Here is a 21,606-nt window from a genome sequence, read left to right as displayed (position 1 = left end):
GGCCGGCTCCCCCGGAGGGACGCTGAGCGCCCGGGGCCCAGGAGCCGGGGGCGCTGGAGGCTTGGAGCGCTGCCCTGGGCTGGGCAGACCCTGACGTGGGTGAGGAAGCCCCGGGAGCATGAGCGGGCAGCGCGTGGACGTTAAGGTGGTAATGCTGGGCAAGGAGTACGTGGGCAAGACGAGCCTGGTGGAACGATACGTGCACGACCGCTTCTTGGTGGGGCCTTATCAGAATGTGAGTGGACCTCCACCCCTTCCCGGCCCGCGCGGGACGCAGACCCCCCCCCCCGGCCAGGCCTGCACCCTCAGCCCTGATCTCTTACCCAATTGCAGACCATTGGGGCTGCCTTCGTAGCCAAGGTAATGTCTGTTGGAGACCGGACAGTGACTCTGGGCATTTGGGTAAGTCCCTTGGGAATATGGTCTTGGGGCCACCCATCTCTGAAGCTTCGGGCCTGCCCTCTGCTAGCCGAGTGGTGCCTCATAGAGGCCATTTTCCCTTCTCCAGACCCATTTCCTTATGTGAAAAATGGGGGTCTGGAAGACGTGGGCCTCGGTTTTAGGCTAGGTTTGAGTAGTCCAGTATCTCTCTGCCCCTTCAGGACACAGCAGGCTCTGAGCGCTATGAAGCTATGAGCAGAATCTATTACCGAGGTGCCAAGGCGGCCATCGTCTGTTATGGTAAGGGCATGTAACTTAAGGCAGGGTTGGATGCCAGGCTGGCGGCAGAGCTCCTGATCTTTGGTTGTGTTTTCCTGCATGCCCCTTTACCAAGACCTCACTGACAGCAGTAGCTTTGAGAGAGCAAAGTTCTGGGTAAAGGAGCTGCGCAGCCTAGAAGAGGTACGTAGCCATACCTCACCAAGACCAGTGACTGGAGCCCTCTGGGTGTGTGGAAATAACCTTGGCCTTGTATTCTGTCCCAGGGCTGTCAAATCTACCTGTGTGGCACCAAGAGTGACCTATTGGATGAAGACAGGCGCCGCCGTCGCGTTGACTTCCACGATGTCCAAGACTATGCAGATAGTATCTGTTCTTCAGCCCTGGGGGTTGGGGGTAGCAGCTTGGGTGGGTTACAAGAAACAGGGACTGCCTCCACGAGGTGTACCAGAAAGGCTTTCTGGCCTCCTTGAACCTCTGGGTTCCAAGATAGCCCCTGAACTGCTAGTTGTATCTAGTTGTGTAGAGCTGACATGCAGATATGGAGCCTTAGTCAATTTTCTTTACAGATATCAAAGCACAGCTCTTTGAAACCTCCAGCAAGACGGGCCAGAGTGTGGGTGAGTGCTGTCTTGGGGCCTGACAGCAGGGAACAGGCAGGAGCACCAGAGGAAGGAGAAAAGAACTCAGAGGGCTAGGTCACTGGGAGATCCCAGGGTGGATGGCACCAGGCCCTGTCATTGACTCTCTTCCTGACAGACAAGCTCTTCCAGAAAGTGGCAGAGGATTACGTCAGTGTGGCTGCCTTCCAGGTGATGACAGGTGTGTGCTTTCCCAGCTTTTAAGACTTCCTCCACGCTCACAAGCTAGCCTCACTTACTGATCCCCACACAATGGTGCTGAGCCACTGCCTCTCCTTGACAGAGGACCAGGGTGTGGATCTGAGCCAGAAGGCAAGCCCTTACTTCTACAGCTGTTGTCATCACTGAGTGCCACCCCACCTGGCTGGGGAGAATTAAAGCAAGTCCCCAGAGGAGCTGGACCCAACTCTTACCTGGGCTTGGGTGTTCAAATGTCTGAGCTACTCAAGGTCCCTACGGGAACGAAGGTGGCGCCTGCCTGTGCTGGCCCATGGAACGGAGGCAGCACTGGGCCGACTGGAGGCATGAGGAGGGCTATGGGCGGACATGAACACAAGGCTTCTGCTCTGGACAGCACTTTTGTCTGCAGCCTACTGAAGTGGCTTCTGATCTGTAAATAAAATCAATGCACTGTGACTCACACTCAGCCCCTTTCCCTGCTGTGTGAACTGGGTGTCAGGGCACCTCGTTCTTTCTGGGGCTGTCTAGCTAGCCGCACTTCCTATATTAAGACCCCCCTCCACTTTTTCTTTTGGAAACAAATTAATTTTTTTCCTCAGGGTTTTCACTTGTTGCATTGGGAGCATCAAGGGCTTTTTCCTTTTGGTGCTGGTGCTGGGGACCAAATCTTGGGCTTTTGCACATACTTACTAAGGATCTACCACTGAACAATACCCAGTCACTTCCTTCTTTTAGGGGACAAACACAGGCTGAGGCTATGCTGTGGCAGCACAAAGCTCATAACAAGACCACTTAACTCCGTCCAGAGATGAAAGGGCCAGACACTCTTTCAAGAGTTGGTTTGGCCAGCTCTACTACGTCTGTCATATCTGGGCCAGTAGCTCAGGACTGACTCAAATCCAGAGCTTCACAGTAACATCCTGAAATATGGTTAATGATAGGAAAGCCATGGCGCTTCAAGACAAGAAGTTCTTGTGGATACAGGTGCAAATGGGTTTCAATGAGGCTACTCCTAGCGTGCTTAGGATCTTTGTTTTGTTTTTTCCGAGGTAGGATCTCACTCTACTCAAGCTGGCCTGGATTTCACTATGGAGTCTCAGGGTGGCCTCAAACTCATGGCAATCCTTCTATCTCTGCCTCCCGGAGTGCTGGGATTAAAGGCATACACCACCACGCCCAGCCAGAATCACTTATACTTTAAGCGACAAGTAACTGTTGTGTTCCCCATATTCCTCTCCTGAAGGCTTTTCTTGTAATGCTTTTTACTGACAGGGTAGGGAAATTAAGACTGGGACAGAAGTGGAGGCAGACACCCAACGTTTCTCTAAACCTTGAAAATCCCAAGGATTTCCAAAAAGCCAGGTGTTACTGTAAACATGGCTGCTGCCTCATGTCAGACTGGACGAAGTGTATTGCAGCCCTTTCCAGTACTAGAGTGTATATGGGATATAGTCCTGATTACGGGGTGCCTTCCAGGTCCCCATATGCCCTGCCAAGGGCCCTGCAGGGTAAAGAACCTGCCTTTGAATTCCGACTAGGTCAGGCTCACGTTCGGTATTTTGGCATCACGTATAGTTCACACCCATGATCCCTGCAATCAGGGAGCTGAGACTGTAGGATGCGACGCAGTGAGGCTTTGTCACATAAACAAACCCAGTGCTTCGGTTTCACTTCTCTCTTTAAAACCAATTCCTCAAAATACCCTTCCTCCCTTCCTCCTTGAGCAATGGGAACTTCCTGTGGAGGTGACCGAAATGGACACTTGCCACTCCCAACTGGAGGGAGAGGAAGTCCATGCCACTCCCATCAAGTGCTTGCAGTTGGCTCAGGTTGACTCCTGCTCTCACCCCAACCAGTTCTCCACATTAAGCTACACCTCCCCAGAGACAATAAAACAAAACACAGGGCAAGGGCCATAAGAGTAAAGTTAAACTTTACTTTACAGTAATTTTTTTCTATATACAAAGAATTACAGTACATGTTTATGGGAACACCTAGCACAGGGCTCCCTTCTTTCACTAGGAGGTTCACTTCTAGCTGACAGTCTGGGGGGGGGGTAGGGAAACAGTGATGGACCTTGGCTGAGCCCACCCCCTTTCTTAAAAATATATAGAGCTCTTGTCAGCTTGTTCTTTGCCAAGACCTAGACGGCTGCTCGCTCATGTGCTGCACTCACTCACCCACACACACAAGGCAGCTCCCTTGGCCCAGAGACCACCTGCTCTGCCTGCCCTGGAAGCCTAGGACACCAGGACGCTAGGTCTCTGCTCTGCTCCCTGTGCCCATCTCTGTCTGTGGAGCTGTACTAGACTACCAGGTACTAGCTAGGGCCCTTCAGTAGACTGAGGGTCTGAAAGTCAAAGGACAGCAGCTCTAGGTAGCGGCCACAGAACAGTTTTACATGTGCTGTTTTTTTGCTAATGTTGATAAGGAAACATTTTTTGAGGTTGTGGGTTTCTAATTAAAATAAACTCTCCACTTCCTTAAGAAATATTACCCTTAGCCTTCATAAAGCAACAGAGATGCTCCTGTGAGAGTGGAAGAGGTGGAGGGCAGAAGGTAACAAAGACCCCGTGCCTAGCTCTGTGCCGACCTGTTTGAGGCAATGTGGACAGAGGCTGAGGACGAGGCAGTCCTAGCCCTGAATATCTCAAGAGGCCACAACCATCATCAGGATGTGGGATCTCATCCACCTCTGAATTGCACTGAACTACTCCAGAGTTGGGTGCAGGCTTCACTGAAGCTCTGCCTTCTTCCTACCTGACACAGAGCTTAAAGGAATCTTTCTGCAGAAAATCTCTTCCTCTCAAACAGGAACCTGGGGTTCTTGAGCCACCAGTCCCTCAACCCTTGGCAGTGCTTTATTTATACCATGAGATTAGCACCATCATTACAATGTTTTGTGTACAAAGCAATTATTCAAACATCAATTTATACTACACCATCCTCTGCACTGGCCTAGGAGGTGCAGCTGAGAGCTACTGGCCACAGCCGATCAAAGCTCTTGCAGCAGCTCCCCAAGCTGTAAGTGACCCGGCATGTCTTAAGCTCAATTTAACAGCAGGAAAAGGGATAGAGGCCGCTCTTTCCCTGCTGGCCTCTTGGAGGTCAGGATGTGGGCTCCTCTGACCTGATAGCTAACCCCAAGAGGATGATAATTTACTGTACAGGAGGTGGAGGTAAAAATTCATCAAGTTTAGTGCTCTCCTGATTGTTCCCCATGGGGAAGCTGCTCTTGGGTTCTCTTGGGTAACACTGGAATACAACCTGGGATTCTAACTTCTGTGAGCAGGCAGTACTGGATTGGACAGGATCATGAATGTCTATACTTCATGCCCTGACCATACGGTGAGGGTGGAGGATATGAATGAAATAATTTTAAGCCAATATCAAAGATGTGAAATTGGTTAAAATAAAAAAAATCTCAACACTGACTTAAATCATCTCAGGAACTTTAGAGGGAAGCAGACATCTAAAACCATGGATGCCTTTGTAAATGAGAGCTGTTTTCAATTAGAATGGGTGGTTTCAAGCAGGAGGAGCAAATGAGGCTTTGGACACAAATTCCTAACAGAGGTATTAGTAACCTATGGAGCACTTTTGCCTTTGGCAAAATGGGAAAACACCTTCTTAGGAGCTGTCTTGTGGGCAGACTTGAGATCCTAATTTCCAAATGCCAACATCAGAATACCATCCTGAATCAGAATTTTTTAGAATTCCTTTGCTGACAAAGTCACACCTCCTTGAAGAAGAGTTTCATTACAGGTTCTGGAGGGGCTGCAAGGTCACCCCTTCTCAATGAAGAGTGGCTGCTCAAATGCTGCCATCAATGGATTCCATAGTTCAAATCACTAGTTTCCATTCAACCTGAGTCTTTCAGTAGTCCTGGATAGAATTCTGCTTGTTTACCATTAGAAGAACTGCTCCCCCCCCAAAACCAAGTACAATGCTCACGTGTTTTTTATTTTTCCCCAGGAAGGTCTGGATGAAGCCTCCAGTGAATGGTAGTGAATGGAAAGAAAACGAAACCACAAAATGGCCAATCATGGCCCCCTATCCCTCACTCCCTCCTGTCCTGTGAGACACAGCTAGGCAGCCATCAAAACCAATTACACCTACTGAAGCCTACATTAGAGAAGCTATTTCTGGACCAAGCTTCTCCACTTAACATGTTTACATAGCTGGCACCCCCCTCCCCCAATTCACAGTTTATTTAATGAACCAAAGAGCTACTGTAATCCGACACACAACAGTGAAAGGAGACACTGACAGTGCAGCGCAGATAACCTTTTTTTGATCACAACTACAGATGACAGGAGAGCAAAGGGCACAGGACTGGCACCAAGCAAACCTACTCACACACCTAAGAAATCAGGGAGGGGCCTACTAGCTGCAGTTATATACTTATTATTCTCACACATGATAAATACTTAATATAGCAAACTTTAATGTTCAGGGTGAAGTTTCTTTAAAAATATCTTTTTCACGATTTAAAATCCTTTTTAAAAGAAAATAAGATGCTTTGTTCCCTCTTCCTTTTGACAAGGGACTTTTCCTTTGTGATGATGTGGGAAGAGAGAAGATGAAAAGGGAGAACTAGGCAGGAGGAATTCACAGGAGATTCTGAGGTCTCAGTGAAGTACAGGGATAGGCCCCCAAACTTGGGATAGTCCTACCCCAGCCTCATCTCTCTGCCTGGGTTCAAGAGTCTTAACCTCAGAGACTGACTTTGGGAAATAAAAGCATATCTACTTTAAATTTTTATATAAAGCGCAAATGCTTCTATAACAGCCATTCCTCCCACTGAGGTGATGGGAATTAACCTCAACAGGAACTCTGAAGGAGGAAATGGGACAAATACAGAATCCTGTTGAAGCTGTAACGGAGACAAACCAAGAGATGTTGCTTGTTGGCTAAAGATGCCGGCTGGCTAAGTTGGCAAAGCAGACAGGTAAACACATTTGGTCTAAGGACAAAGGATGGGGGGTGTAAAGGAACTGGCCAAACAGCACTTCCTGTTGGCAGTTGGTGAGCTGGGGATAGGTAGGGCAGGGTAGCACCAACAGATTTCCCAGCCCTTGGGCCCCGAGCTCAGGGCAGCAGTAACAGATAATCAGCAGTTGTGAGGAATCATCGCAGACTGGACATTACTCCAAAAGCCACATCTCGAGTTTTAGGATCTAAGTTACCAGGCAGGTACTCTCAATGGAGAGCATGGTAATCCTCAGGGAGGTGAAGAAGAGAGCACCTTCCTTTCAGTTAGAATAGTACAGAACCAGAATTTCCCATTAGACCTGGCATTCTTCCTGAATGGTGTGGCAAGTTAGGAGATTACCAGAAATTCCCTATGTCAACTGCCCAAGACCGAAATCTGAAAGCACCTGAGTGTCTGAGGAAATGTGGGTGGAGTGGGTTCATGTAAGAAGATAATTGGTACAAAAGTAGGGTAAACTTGCCAATTGACCTTACCCACTGCTGGTATGCCACATGCTCAGGAACTAGCATTCTCTAAGCAGATGATGCTCTTCCAAGGACATACCTCCGGCACAGACTGACACAGCCGCAGTTGCCTCAGGCAACAGCTCTCCTTGACCTTGGCGTAGTGCCCTGCTACCTACAGAGGAGAGCTTTGCAGGTACATGCATGCACACACATGCATGTACCAACCAGTAGACACTTGTGCAATACAGCCACTTTTGGTGCTATTAAAAAAAGAAAAGAAAAAATAACCAGAAACACCTAAAAACGAGTCTGAAAATCCAAGGTGCTTCAGTACTTCCTGTTCTTTCCTGGTCTGAGGTCCTTGAAAACAACCTGTGGACCCATGCGGCATCATGCCTTATGTATCTATTTTCCACCAGTGATTAGCCGCCTGACCTAATAACATATCAATGCTCCAAAACTGCCTCTGATTTGAATGCAAATCAGAGCTAATTTTACACCAGGTATCCTCAATGGGGCTCTGCTGAGTGGGGGAAATAGCTTTGAGAGCACCTAAACTTTCCAACTTAACCAGCGGAATTGAATTCCATGCTTGACTCCAGAGTGGACTTTTTATTTTAAGTTGACCATAAGTAAAAGTTGGGGCAAAGAGACTCAAGTCTGTCTGTCTCCTTGACTAGGGCCCAACGGATTTCCATACATGGTTCACACAACCACAAGCCTCCATGGGCTAATGTCACAAGAGTTCTGAGTGTTCAGATATAAGGAAAGGATAACAGTGGAAGTGTTGGAGTATGTCTGTTTTTCAAGAGGGAAAAAGAAATAACCATTTCTCTTCCCAAATGGTACCCAGGGATAGCTTGTCTGGTTATGTGACATTTATGGGTATTATTTCTGTTCTGACTCTGCACGTTTGTGACTAGGAGCCTGGTTAAGAGCTTGAAGTGAATTTTGCTCTGTTTTGGGGTCTTGCCCTCTTCCAAGGGACCAGCAAGTTTGTGCCAATGTCTGTGTGCCCCCAGCAGACCAACAAGACTGGGCTAGTGTCTGTCCAGCCACTATGGGCCATAGCCCTGCCCCTGGTGAAGCTTTTCCCAGGCCCCAGGGACTCTGTTCTGTGGTTGCCAATTTCTTTTCTTCAATAGATAGGGAAGCTGGGGCCTTTCCAAGAGACCTGAAGGACGGCCCACTCCTGGCAGCAAACCCAGACAACTGCTGGCCTCTAGACAGTTGCTTCACCTGCTTCGTCAAGCCAGGCACTCGGCTGGGCGACCCAGTAGTCTGCTCAGCCCCTGCAGAAGGTCTTCCTGAGGCTTGAGTGGCTGGTTCGTATAAAAAAGCCTTAGCAGGAGGTGGAGAGAGAAGTCTGGCCTGGGTGAGTGACTTAACAGCTTGCCAAGGGTGCTCTGAAGGTGCTACTGCTTTCCCAGGTGGCTGGAGAAGAGGCTCTGAAACAAGGCCTTTCTCTGTAGCTCGTGGTATATGCCCCAAACCTTTGCTAGCAGGCCATGAGCTTGATTCCAGCACTGGCATTTTCTCCTCAGCCTGTGATGTCACCTCATGAGGAGAAGTGGATCGCTCCTTCTGTCGAGGAGTTAGGTCTATGAGATCCATCACCAAAGCAGCTCTGTTTTTTGATTGAGTATTTTGGTCCACAGGCCTCAGTGCTTTTTCTTTAGCTACCAGGGACTGGACCACAGCTGATAGTACCTTCTCAGCAGGTGGAAGTCTCTGGGACAAAGAGGCATGGGATTTGTCTGCAGACCTTTCAGGATTCTGGGGCTTGGGACTACTGGTGGCTAGCAGTCTGTCTGATGGGGAAAGTCTCAGTCCAGTAGAGGTTTGGGTTTTCTCCAGTGACTGGGGCCTGGGGCTGGCAGCACCAATGGATTTATCCAGCCTTTGATCAGTTATTCCCAGAGGTCTTTCCAGTGGTAGGGACCGGACTGAGGGTGAAGAGCTTGGGTTGGTAATTGGAGAGGCTCTGTCAGATAGCTGAGGTCGTGGCCCTTCTACTGCAGGTGACCTGTCCAGTGACCTCTGGCTAGATAACAAGGATTGGGATTTGGTCCCTGACCCAACAAGGTCTCTGACTCTATCTAAAAGCTGGGAGCTAGAATCAGTTCTCTCCAGAGGTCTTTCAGGTAGTAGTGGCCTCTTATAAGAGCCTGTCAGGGTTTTTTTGGAGAGGGGCAGCATGTGGTTGGCATCAGTAGGCGGCTTCTCTGACATCTTGGGCCCAGGAGTAGGCATTCCTGATGACTGCTCTTCCAGATGAGTGCTGGGGCTTGGAGGCACTGGTGGAGGTACATACTCACGGATCTCCCCTGGTTCCAAAGGGTTGGGTCCACAAGGATCATGTTCAGTACAAGACAGACGCCCATCGAGCTTGGAAATGAAGAGCATCCCTTCCCGATGCTGCTTGCAAAAGGAGCTGGGGCACATCTCACAGAAGGAGGCTGCTTCCTTCCCACAGACATCACACTGGTGCCAAGGACACTCCCACTTTCCTGAAATCAAGAGTGAACAAAAGATTAGGAGAAACAGATGTGTAAGAAATGGGCCAGGGCCAGGGCCAGGGCCCTGGGACAGATCCACAGGAGGGGCTGCAAAGCCTTCTTCAAACTGCCATAAACTCCAAAGTTCATGCCACTCACCTGCCATTACTCCTTCCCCAGAATTTCAGCTTCCTCTTCTGCACAAAACAATATATAAAATAACAGCAAAGAATCAAGGTTGAGCAACTAAATATCAACTAAATAAAAGCAGGACGCTATTCCTAAAGAAGAGTGGCAAAGTAAAATAAATAAACACATAAATAAAAATGAACCAAATAAATCCCAAATTTCCCCTTAAATGAATCATTCAGCAATACTTGGATCTTTCTGAAAGTTCCATTTGCCCTAGACAGCATCCATCCATCCAGCTAGCTACCTACCTACCTACCAACCAAGGGTTTAGGTTTTATTGTTTTTTTCTTATGAGAGAGAGAGAATTGGCATGGCATGACCTTCAGCCTGTTGTGAATGAAAACCACATGGGTGCGCCCCGTTGTATATGTGTTTGGCTATGTGAGACCAGGAGATTTGAACATGAATTCTTATGCTTTACATGCAAACACCTCAACTGCTAAGCCATCACTCCAGCCCAGTTTAGGGATTTTGAAAAAAAAAAAAAAATCTTATTATGTATTCAGGATGTTCTTTGTAAACACTTTTTAAGTACTGAGAATATAGGTATGCATCACACTGTCTGGCTCTGGACAGCTTGAAATATCTAACTCAGAGAGGAACAATCCAACTTTTCATATGATTTTGTGAGGAAAAGTATGAAAAAGACGCAAAGATGCACCAACAACAAAAAAGGAAGTAGACCTCATGTTTGCTCAATGTTAAATCTGAAAACAAGCACATCACTTTTCCAGGGTGGCCCAAAGTCAACCTGAATTTTGACTTTATACCCCCCTATTTCATGAAAAATGAGAGGATCAACCATGGACAACGTTTTCATCTCCAAATAAATTGCGCTACAGCTTACTGTTGGCACACACTACTTGGATCACAGCCTGTGCCATGTAACCGCTGTAAGTAACTGAATTGGACACCATTACCTGTTTCTACTCCAGGCACCGTATGTCACTGTTATGGCCTTGTCCACATACTAACTGTTTCTATTTGATCGCTACCTTGGCAAACACAGATAGGAAGAAAGCCAGTAGCAGAACACTGTCCTGACTTCCAGCTCAAAATTCTCCACTTTCTGAACATCTTGGAAGCCACTTCTGCCTAAATAACATCCCATTAGAATGGCTTCTACAGATTTCTCTTGTCTTTTACAGTAGCTAGCATGTCCAAATGGCTCAATTCTAAGCCCCAAATCACTGATCAACAACATCAATTTCTAATGCTACAACGTGCTGTAACGATACCTACCTGAGCAGATTTCTTGAGAAATGTGTGAACTAAATTATAAAGTCTATTTTGAGCCAGGTGTGGTGGCATACACCTCAGCATTTGGGAGGCAGATGTAGGAGGATCACCATCAAACTACGTAGAGAATTCCAGGTCAGCCTGGACCACAGTGAGACCCTACCTTGAAAAGCAAAATCAAGAAGTCTGCAGAAGAAGAAATTCCAGTAGAGGTGAAACAGGTAAGGTAAGGAAAGGATAAAAGACCATCAACCCATTTTTCACTAATATAACAATATAATATTTTGGCTTTCAATTCAGCTCCTCCATCAATATACAATAAATCACCTCACCAGCCAGGTGTGGTGGTGCACGCCTTTAATCCCAGCACTCAGGAGATAGAGGTAGGAGGATCGCCATGAGTTTGAGGCCACCCTGAGACTACATAGTGAATTCCAGGTCAGCCTGAGCCAGAGTGAGACCCTACCTCAAAAAACAAAACAAAACAAAACAAAAAAAAAAAAATCACCTCACCAGCAGGTCACCTTCACACATTACAAGAAGAAAAGAAATCTTTATGGGGTTGCTAGACATATGGATGAATGTTTATGGAAGTAGAGTAATTGACACACAATAAGACTCTGCTGCCTATTCAGAAATCTAGATTCTAAGCCTTTGTGGCCACTTATTTTAGTAAAAGGACAAGAACAACGACCTCAACACTGTATATATGTCCGGAACAAACAGCACTCTTTCAAATTGAAGCAAGTGACATCAGAACCTGAAAATTCCGACAGGGGACAATTAGCACTCCAGATGGATTTTGGCACTAACCTGCTGGTCGCTTGGTCAGATTGAGACAGTCGGCATGGTACACTTTTGGGCAGCCCGGCTTCTTGCAGGAGACGAGCTGGCCAGCATCCCCACAGCTGAAACACTCGTCCTCTCTCTCCTTCGTGACTTCGCCCTGGCTCCTGCGCTTCCCCTGTTGCTTCTTCTTAAATCGCTTTGACTTTTCTTCGGTAACAATGGGTTGATTCTAGAGGTCAGATATTTATTAGTCAATACCAACACTTAGATGTATAACCTTGACTAATTTATTCTCTCAACCTCACTTTTTGCTTTGGGAAAAGGCAGTCCTCATAGACTGCTCCAAAGAAAAAGAGAAAAGGTAAGAAGGTACCTAGCACACTGTAGATAGCAAATTCATGGAGCCAGGAAAGTCTTGAAGTTCCCGGGCTAGCCAGCTATTCTAGCACACATGAGGCAGCAAGAACAAAACAACAAGAAAGACACCATCTTAGGGAGAATGGAAGCAGAGGGTGAGCACTCTGAGGCGGTCCTCAGATCTCTATACATAAACTAAAAGGAAGAAAAAAAGTTGGGCATGGTGGTACACGCCTTTAATCCAAGCACTTTGGAAACAGAGGTTAAAGGATTGCTGTGGGTTCGTGGCCACCCTGAGACTACATATTGAATTCCAGATCAGCCAAAGGAAAGAAAAGAAAGGAAGCAAAGCAAAGTAGAATAGGGGCTGGGGTTGGTAAAAAGGCTGCTGTGCAAGCATAAGGACCCGGGCTCGGATCCTTAGTATCTTAGTAAAAACCTGGGCAGTGTGGTGGTGGCAGATCTGAGATCCCAGCTCTGCACAGGCAACGACAACAGGATCCTTGCCAGCTATTTTAGCTAAATCAGTGAGCTCTAGGTTCATTGAGAGACCCTGTCTCAAAAATAAAGGGGTAAAAGAAAAAAAAAAAAAATTAGCTGGGCGTGGTGTCACACGCCTTTAATCCCAACACTCGGGAGGCAGAGGTAGGAGGATCTACATGAGTTCAAGGCCACCCTGAGATGACAGAGTTAATTCCAGGTCAGCCTGGACCAGAGTGGGACCCTACCTCAAAAAAATAAATAAATAAAATAAAATAAAATAAAAATTAACAATGTTAATTTAGGGCTGGAGAGCTAGTGTAGTGGTTAAGGTGTTTGCCTACAAAGCCAAAGGATCTCAGCTCAATTCCCCAGTACCCACCCCACGGAACCCAGATGCACAAGGAGAGAATGTGCCTAGAGTTCATTTGCAGTTGCTGGAGCCCTGGCACGCCCATTATCTCCCTCTCTCTGTCTTAAATAAATAAATAATATTTAAAAAATAAAGGGGAAGGCGCTGGAGGGATGGCTTAACAGTTAAGGCATTTGCCTGCAAAGCCAAAGGACCCAGGTTAGATTCCCTAGAATCCACGATAGCCAGATACACAAGGGGGAGCGTGCATCTGGAGTTTGTCTGCAGTGGCCAAGGGCCATGGTGCACCTATTCTCTCACTCTCCCCCTATTTCTCTGTTAAATAAATAAATAAATAAATAAATAAATAAATAAATAAATAAATAAAGGGTCGGGTTGGGGGAAATTGCTAAGTGGTTAAAGGCATTTAATTGGGAAGCCTGGTGGTCTGTGTTTGATCCCACAGTACTTAGGTAAAGCCAGACACATAGAAAATGGTACATGTGTGTCAAGACCCCTCCACCCCCACGCCCGGACCTCTCTCTAAAATAAGGGGGAGAACAACTAAAGACAACCCATAAGGACCTCTGGCCTTGAACCAGGGACTAGAGAGATGGCCCTCCGGTTAGTTAAAAGACTTGCCTGAAGAACCTAACAACCTGAGTTTGATTACCCAGTACACACATAAAGCCACATGCACAAAATGATGTATGCACCAGAGAATCAAACCTCGGTCCTTGGCTTCACAGGCAAGTTCCTTAACCACAGAGGGGGAGGGGATATGATGGAGAGTTTCAAAGGGGAAAGTGGGAGGGAAGGAGGAAATTACCATGGGATGGATATTGTTTACAATCATGGAAGTTGTCAATAAAAAAATAAAATAATTTAAAAAGAGGGGGCAGCTGGGTGTGGTGGCACACGCCTTTAATCCCAGCCCAAGGGAGGCAGAAGTAGGAGGATCGCTGTGAGTTCGAGGCCACCCTGAGACTCCATAGTGAATTCCAGGTCAGCCTGGGCTAGAGTAAGACCCTACCTTGAAAATCTAAAAAAAAAAAAAAAAAAAAAAAGAGTGGGGAGCATGGGTGGGCTGGAGAGATAGCTTAGTAGTTAAGGTGCTTGTCAGCAAAGCAAAGGACCTAGGTTTTTGAGTTTGTTTGTTTGGTTTCTTCCCTCCAAGGTAGGGTCTCTAGTCAATTCTGACCTGGAATTCATTATGTAGTCCCAGGGAAACACTGAACTCATGAAAATCCATTTACCTCTGCCTCCCAAGTGCTGGGATTGAAGGTGTGCATTACCAAACCCACCTTAGGACCTAAGTTTGATTCCCCAGTACTCACATAAAGCCTGAATGGACAAGGTAGTACATACTTCTGGAGTTTGTCTGCAGTGGCAAGGCAGCCCTGGCACAACATTCTATATGTCTGTATGTCTATCTACCTACCTAACTCCCTGCTCCCTTCCTCTCTCTCATATAAATAAATATTTAAAAAGGGCTAGACTTGGGAGGCAGAGGTAGGAGGATTGCTGTGAATTCAAGGCCACCCCGAGACTACAGTGAATCCAGGTCAACCTAGGCTAGAGTGATACCTTACCTCGAAAAATCAAAAAAATAGTATAAAATAAATAAGTAAAAATAAAAATAAGAGCTGGAGTGATGGTTTAGTTGTTAAGGTATTTGCGTGCAAAGCCAAAGGATCCCAGTTTGATTCTCCAGGACCCATGTAAGCCAGATGCACAAAGGGGTGCATGCATTTGGAGTTTGTTTGCAGTGGCTAGAGACCCTGGCATGCCCATTATCTCCCTCTCTGCCTCTTTCTCAAATAAATAAATTAATTAAATATATTTTACAAATAAAAATAAGATAGGGCTGGGCATGGTGGCACATGCCTTTAATCCCAGCACTCGGGAGGCTGAGGTAGGATGATAAAAAATAAATAAAAAGGGCTGGAGCTGGCCTTGGTGGCATATACCTTTAATCCCAGCAGTTGGGAGGCAGAGGTTGGAGGATGACTGTGAGTAAAAGGACACTCTGAGACTACATAGTGAATTCCAGGTCAGCCTGGGCTACAGTGAGACCCTGCCTCAAACAAACAAACAAACATGGCTAAGGAAAATGGCTTAGTGGTTAAGGCCTTTGCCTGTGAAACCTAAGGACCCTGGTTCAATTCCCCAGGACCCACGTAAGCCAGGGGCACATGTGTGTGGAGTTCATCTAGCAGTGGCTAGAGGCCCTGGCATGCCCATTCTCACTTTCTCTATATCTGCCTCTTTACCTCTCAACCTTAAATAAATAATATATTTTTAAACAACAAACAAAAAGGTCTGGAGAGATGGCTTAGTGGTTAAGGCATTTGTCTACAAAGTCAAACAACAGGGGTCAATTCCCCAGGTCCCACGTGAGTCAGATAAACTAGGTGGCATATGTGTCTGATGTTAGTATACAGTGACTGGAGGCCCTGGCGTGCCCATGCTTATTCTCATTCTCTCTCTTTTCCTCTTTCTTTCTGAAATAAATAAAAAATATTTTTCATACTTTATAAAAGGGGGGGGTAAAAACGGGGTGCATGTGAAGAAATGGTTCAGTGGTTAAGGGACTTACCGGCAAAGCCTAATGAACTGGGGTTGATTCCCCAGTACCCACTTACAACCAGATGCAACAAGTAGCAAATGCCTCTGGAGTTCGTTTGCAGTGGCTAGGGGCCTTAGTGCACCCATTCTCTCTCTCTCAACCCCACGGCATACCCATTCTCACTTTTTGACTTTCTCAGCTCAAAAATAAATGAATAGGGCTAGAGAGATGGCTTAGTGGTTAGGTGCTTGCCTGTGAAGCCTAAGGACCCCAGTTCGAGGCTCAATTCCCCAGGACCCACGTTAGCCAGATGCACAAGGGGGCGCACGCATCTGGAGTTCGTTTGCAGTGGCTGGAGGCCCTGGCGTGCCCATTCTCTCTATCTGCCTTTCTGTCTGTTGCTCTCAATAAATAAATAAAAATGAATAAAATACTTAAAAAACTGAATAAATCAATAAAAGTTCAGGAAGAGGGCTGGAGACATGGCTTAGCAGTTAAGCGCTTGCCTGTGAAGCCTAAGGACCCCGGTTCGAGGCTCGGTTCCCCAGGTCCCACGTTAGCCAGATGCACAAGGGGGCGCACGCATCTGGAGTTCGTTTGCAGTGGCTGGAAGCCCTGGAGCCCCCATTCTCTCTCTCCCTCTATCTATCTTTCTCCCTATGTCTGTCGCTCTCAAATAAATAAATAAAAAATGAACAAAAAAAAAAGTTCAGGAAGATAAAATAAAGTTTATATGTTTATACTTTGGCATAATAGAAAAATAAAACATTCTTTTCTTTTTATTATTTTTTATTTCATGGTGATAATGATTGAACCTATGGTTTTACACATGCCTGGCAAGAAACCTTCTACAGAGCTACATACCCCAGCAGAGTATGTGACATGACATGACATGACATGTGTGTTTACATGTACAGGTGTGTCAGCGTTTCTCACAGTTGCAAATGAATGCTACTCAGCTTTACATAGGGCAATAAAACTTGGGGCAGAGTTTGCAAACAAGTATCTTGAACTGCTGACCCATCTGCCTAGGCCCTGATATCTTAAATTCACCCTTTTAAAAAATCGTATGTATTTAAATGTTTATTTATTTTAGAGAGAGAGAGGGGCGGACAAAGACAGCAAGTGAGTGTGCCAGGGCCTCCAGCCACTGCAAACAAAAAATAGATGCATGTACCACCTTGTGGATCTGGCATACATGGGTATTGGAGAGTCGAACCTAGATCATTAGGTGTTGCAGAAAAGCACCTTAAAGACTAAGCCATCTCTCCAAGCCCCCATTTAAAATTCATTTAGTTGTAAGCTGAGAGAGAGGGAGAGAATGGGCACCACCAGGCCTTAAGCTACAGCAAGCAAACATGTACCACCTTCAGCATCTAGCTTTACGTGCATACTGGGAAATTAAACATGGGTTTTTAGGGTTGCAGGCAAACACCTTAGCCATTGAGCCATTTCTCTAGCCAGAGAGAGAGAGGCAGATTGGTAAAGAGAATAAACGGGCAGGCTAGAGCCTCTAGACACTCCAAACAAACTCCAGATGCATGATGTGCCACCGTGTGCATTTGGCTTACATGGGTTGTGGGTAATCAAACCTGGTTTGAATTTGCAGGTACCTTAAGCACTAAACCATCTCTCCAGCCCACCTATGTATTCCTCAGTACATCTAGAAGGAAAAACAATCACAGATCTATGGAAAATCTAAGCAGGTAATTGGAGGATATGAGGTGAGCTTCCTAGTGTTCTGTTTTTGTTGTTTGTTTTCTTTCTTTTTTTTTGGTTTTACAAGGTAAGGTCTCATTCTAGCTCAGGTTGACCTGGAATTCACTATGTAGTCTCAGGGTGGCCTTGAATTCTTAGCAATCCTCCTACCTCTGACTCCCAAGTGCTGGGATGAAAGGTATGTGCCACCACACCTGGCTCAGTTTAAAGTTTTCTATTTCACTACTATTTTGGCTAGAAAGTATGAATTCATGTTACAGTGCTCAAAAGACTTCAATAATACCTAGATACCCTCTTCTGTGTAATCAAATGCATCATCATAATTCTCAATTATCAACGGCACTCCGGTGAGATAACTAATGCCATTTCAAGACAGTATACTATTAAAGACTCAGCCTTCAAACTGTGATGTAGCATATACCATTATTCCCAGAGCAACAATTTGGAAGGTATACCTTTGGTCTCACACCCAAGAAACCACTGCAGTTTGGGGCTCCACATTTGCAAACAGTCTTCCCGTTCCCAAGACATTCTAGGTTATAATTGAAGGTGAGTTCAGTTCCTGCATAAGAAAACATGAAAATGTTACTGTGTACAGTTTTAATTGTGTTTTTGTTATTACAAAGGATATTAACTTCTGAGAATAAAAAGCTAGAAAAAGTGGCCAGGGATGGCAGTGTACACCTTTGATCTCAGCACTTGTGAGGCAGAAATAGGAGGATCACTATGAGTGAGACCGTACCTTGAATCAACAAAACCAAAAGGAATAACAACAACAAAAAAAAAGTAAAAAATGAAAAGATGTAAAGCTGGGCATGGTGCTCATGTCCTTAATCCCAGCAGAAAGACTCAGTGGGATGGTAGGGTGAATGCTTTCAGGTCAAGGCCAGCCAGAGCTACAGAATAAGTTAGAGTTCCAGATCACCCTGGGACTAAAGTGAGACCATTATCAAAAAATAAATAAGGGAAGCCAGGTCGGGTGGCCATGAGTTCAAGGCCACTCTGAGACTACATAGTGATTTCCAGGTCAGCCTGAGCTACAATGAAATCCTACCTCGAAAAATAATAATAATAATAAATAATGAGTCTGAAGAGATGGCTCAGTGGTTAAAAGGAGCTTGCCTACAAAGCCCAACAACCCAAGTTTGGTTCCCCAATACACAATTAAACCCAAATGCAAAGTGGTGCATGCATCTGGAGTTTGTTTGCAGCAGCTAGATGTCCTGGCACACCCATTGTCTCTGTCTCTCATTCTGCTTGCAAAGAAACAAATAAAAAATATATTAGCTGGGCATGGTGGTGCACGCCTTTAATCCCAGCACTCGGGAGGCAGAGGTAGGAGGATCGCAATGAGTTTGAGGCCACCCTGAGATTACATAGTGAGTTCCAGGTCAGCCTGAGCTAGAGTGAGACCCTACCTTGAAAAAAAAAATATATATATATATATATTCCCCCCCCCAAGGATTGGAGGGATGACTTAGCGGCTAAGGTGTTTGCCTGCAAAGGACTCAGGTTCAATTCCCCAGGACACACATTAGCCAGATGCACAAAGGGGTGCACATGTTTAGAGTTCATTTGCAGTGGTTGGAGGCCCTGCCACGCCTATCCTCTCTCTCTCCCTCTTTCTCTGTCAAATAAATAAAAATATTTTTTTAAACTATTCAAAAACTAAAGTAACAGTCAGGTGTGGTGGTGCATGCCTTTAATCCCAGAACTCTGAAGGCAGAGGTAGGAGGATCACTGTTAGTCTAAGGCCACACTGAGACGATATAATGAATTCCAAGTCAGCCTGGGCGTACTTAGAAAACCAATTTAAAAAATAAAAAGAAAGAGGGTAAAAACTAAATAAATATTAACCACATACTGTCAAATAGTTAATTTAAGAGAAAAACTCAGAACTCAAGAGGCAGATGTAGGAGGATTGCTCTGAATTCAAGGTCAGCGTGGACAAGATGGAGACCCACCCTTGAAAAAACCAAAAAGAGAAAAGATTATCAATAATCAATAGTTAATTAACACTAACCATTGTTCAACTACCACATTTGTTCAGCAAGACTAAAATACAGTTTTTCATGTAATATTAGAAATCATTGTTTATTTTATTTTATTTTTTTTGAGATATGGTCTCGCTCCAATCCAGGCTGTCCTGGAATTTACTATGTAGTCTCAGCCTTGATCTGGCAGCAATCCTCCAACCTCTCCCTGGGGTAAACCTCCTACCTATGCCTCCTGAGTGCTGGGATTAAAGGCATAAGCCACTGTGCCCAAGCTTTCCATTTTATTTGCTTAATTTTATAGAAAAAAAATTATTTATTTGAGACAGCAAGAGGTAGACACAGAGAGAATGGGCACACAGAGCCTCAAGCCACTGCAAACGAAGTCACGTGTGCCACCTTTTTGTGCATCTGCCTTACATGGGTCCTGGGGAATTGAACTGAGGTCCTTTGCCTTTGCAGGCAAATGCCTTCACTGCTAACTCATCTCTCCAGCCCCGCTTAATTTTATTTTTGAGGCAGGATCTCAAGATGTTCCAGCCTGATCTGGAACTTTCTGCATCCAGAACAGTATAGGGCTTCTCCTACCTCAGCCTCCCAGGTATGAGCCACTGAGCCAGGATTAACTTTTCTGTTTTGGAGATAGGATCTCATGTAGCTAGTGTGGAACTCAAATTTGTTATGTGGCTGGCAGCTGTGGGGGATTACAATGTATCCTATACCTCTGGCTTCCCAGCTGGAGGCCCTGGCACGCCCATTCTCTGTGTCTCTCTCTGCCTCTTTCTCGCTCTGTCTGTCGCTCTCAAATAAATAAATAAAAATAAACAAAAAAGTTCCCCCGCCCCCGTCCCCCCCCAATTAGGGTCTTACTCTTGGAACTAAGTAGCCCCAGGCTCACTTGGAAGGGTTATTAGAGAGCAAAGAGACAGACAAGAGGAGGATAAACTCTATAGGAGAAAGGGAGAAGTATGTCAGATGAACACTTCTGATTCCATCTGTTCAAATAAAAATTGGCTTGCATTTCTTACATTTTTTCCCTTGTTTTCCCTACCTGGGTGGAGAGTACACAGAAGATATACTCAGCCATGATAGAAACTAAAAAAAGAGCTATCAAGGCTAGGAGATAGCTCAGTGGTTAAGGTGTTTGCTTGCAAAGCATGCCAGCCTAGGTGCAATTCCCCACTATCCATGTGAACTGTGACCCATGCAAGGACCGATGGCCCTGGGGCACCCATTCTGTATTCCTCTCCCTTCTACCCCTCCCCCCTTCAAATTTCTTTCTATACTTGCAAGTAAATAAAGATTTTAAAAATTATAGAGGGAGGGCTGGAGAGATGGCTTAGTGGTTAAGTGCTTGCCTGTGAAGCCTAAGGACCCCGGTTAAAGGCTCCATTCTCCAGGACCCATGTTAGCCAGATGCACAAGGGGGCGCACAAGTCTGGAGTTCGTCTGCAGTGGCAGGAGGCCCTGGCGTGCCCATTCTGTCTCTCTCTCTATCTGCCTCTTTCTCTCTCTCTGTCACTTTCAAATAAATAAAAATAAACAAAAAAGTTTAAAAAGAAAAGTATAGAGGGAGCGGGGTGGAGTGGCGCATGCCTTTAATCCCAGCACCTAAGAGGTAGAGGTAAGTTCAAGGCCACCCTGAGACAAGTGAGTTCTAGGTTAGCCTAGGCTACAGTGAGACCCTACCTTGAAAAAACCAAAAAATAAAATAAAATAAATTTTAAAAGGTAGACATGGTGGCACACGCCTTTATTCCCAACCTGTGCCACCCTGAGCTAGAGTGAGAACCTACCTTGAAAAAAAGAAAAGTTTTTTAAAAGGAGAGATATTAAAGAATTCAAGTGCCTACAGTCTATGACTGATGACACTGAATAAGTAAGTTATAAAGAAAAAGGTTCATTTGGGGTAAGTTTTGGTACAGGCATGCATGGCATTTTGGTAAAGGCCTTGTTGACAGACCAGAGACAGTATGGTGCATGGGACAGGGAGCATGCCTGCTTCTTCTGGTCTCTCGTTCTTATGACCCACCACGTTGAAATGTAAACACTTCCATAAAGATCTCTCTGAATGCAATAGTTGGATTACATTTCTAGGCTCTCAGTACATCAAAGTGAGTAGGAAATTTTTAAGTTTCAACTGGGACAAACTATACAACCAGAAATACAAGGATAGTAACACATTGCAGCATTTTAAAAATATATGTTTTTGTTATTCATCTCTCCATAGAGAGATAGAGAGGGAGAGACAGCGTGCCAGCGGCTCTAGCTACTGTAAACAAACTCCAGATTCATGAACCACCTTGTGTTGTGCATATGGCTTTGTGTGGGTACTAGGGAATTGAATCTTGGTCTTTTGGCTTTGTAGGCACGCACATTAACTAAAAAGACATCTCTTTAGCCCTACAGCATAAAGGATAAAATTAGATAATACGCTTTGGATAATGCATAGTATTAGAAACATACACACATTACTTTGAAACTAACTAATATAG

At 45.5% G+C, this 21,606-nt stretch overlaps 2 protein-coding genes across 9 annotated transcripts in view; one reads left to right on the top strand and one right to left on the bottom strand.

Moving 5' to 3' along the window:
* The first annotated feature begins 4 nt into the window (after nucleotides 1–4).
* On the top strand, nucleotides 5–1,943 carry Rab24 (RAB24, member RAS oncogene family). The gene is made up of 8 exons (XM_004665052.2): nucleotides 5–235; nucleotides 334–402; nucleotides 603–681; nucleotides 776–843; nucleotides 927–1,026; nucleotides 1,230–1,280; nucleotides 1,420–1,482; nucleotides 1,585–1,943. Exons 1-8 carry the CDS (start codon nucleotides 119–121, stop codon nucleotides 1,647–1,649), a joined length of 612 nt encoding a protein of 203 aa, XP_004665109.1. The 5' UTR covers nucleotides 5–118; the 3' UTR covers nucleotides 1,650–1,943.
* Nucleotides 1,944–3,397: 1,454 nt separating this feature from the next.
* Nsd1 (nuclear receptor binding SET domain protein 1) overlaps nucleotides 3,398–21,606 on the bottom strand; it is a 135,655-nt gene continuing 117,446 nt past the window's right edge. For all 8 annotated transcript variants that reach the window (XM_004665049.2, XM_045152085.1, XM_045152084.1 and 5 more), the window contains 3 exons: nucleotides 17,574–17,680; nucleotides 11,666–11,870; nucleotides 3,398–9,433 (listed from right to left, as the gene is read on the bottom strand). In XM_004665049.2, coding sequence (XP_004665106.2) covers nucleotides 7,812–9,433; nucleotides 11,666–11,870; nucleotides 17,574–17,680 — 1,934 coding nt within the window. In that variant the 3' untranslated portion in view covers nucleotides 3,398–7,811. The remainder of the gene's footprint in view (nucleotides 9,434–11,665; nucleotides 11,871–17,573; nucleotides 17,681–21,606) is intronic.

The sequence above is a fragment of the Jaculus jaculus genome, chromosome 6 (assembly GCF_020740685.1).
Source record: "Jaculus jaculus isolate mJacJac1 chromosome 6, mJacJac1.mat.Y.cur, whole genome shotgun sequence".
Lineage (NCBI taxonomy): Eukaryota > Metazoa > Chordata > Mammalia > Rodentia > Dipodidae > Jaculus > Jaculus jaculus.
This window is presented reverse-complemented; position numbering and strand designations above follow the sequence as displayed.

Coding starts and splice junctions, on each gene's coding strand:
- Rab24 (XM_004665052.2), top strand. CDS start 119: ATGAGCGGGCAGCGCGTGGACGTTAAGGTGGTAATGCTGGGCAAGGAG. Junction 403..602: donor CAGTGACTCTGGGCATTTGG/GTAAGTCCCTTG, acceptor CTGCCCCTTCAG/GACACAGCAGGCTCTGAGCG. Junction 1,483..1,584: donor TGCCTTCCAGGTGATGACAG/GTGTGTGCTTTC, acceptor TCTCCTTGACAG/AGGACCAGGGTGTGGATCTG.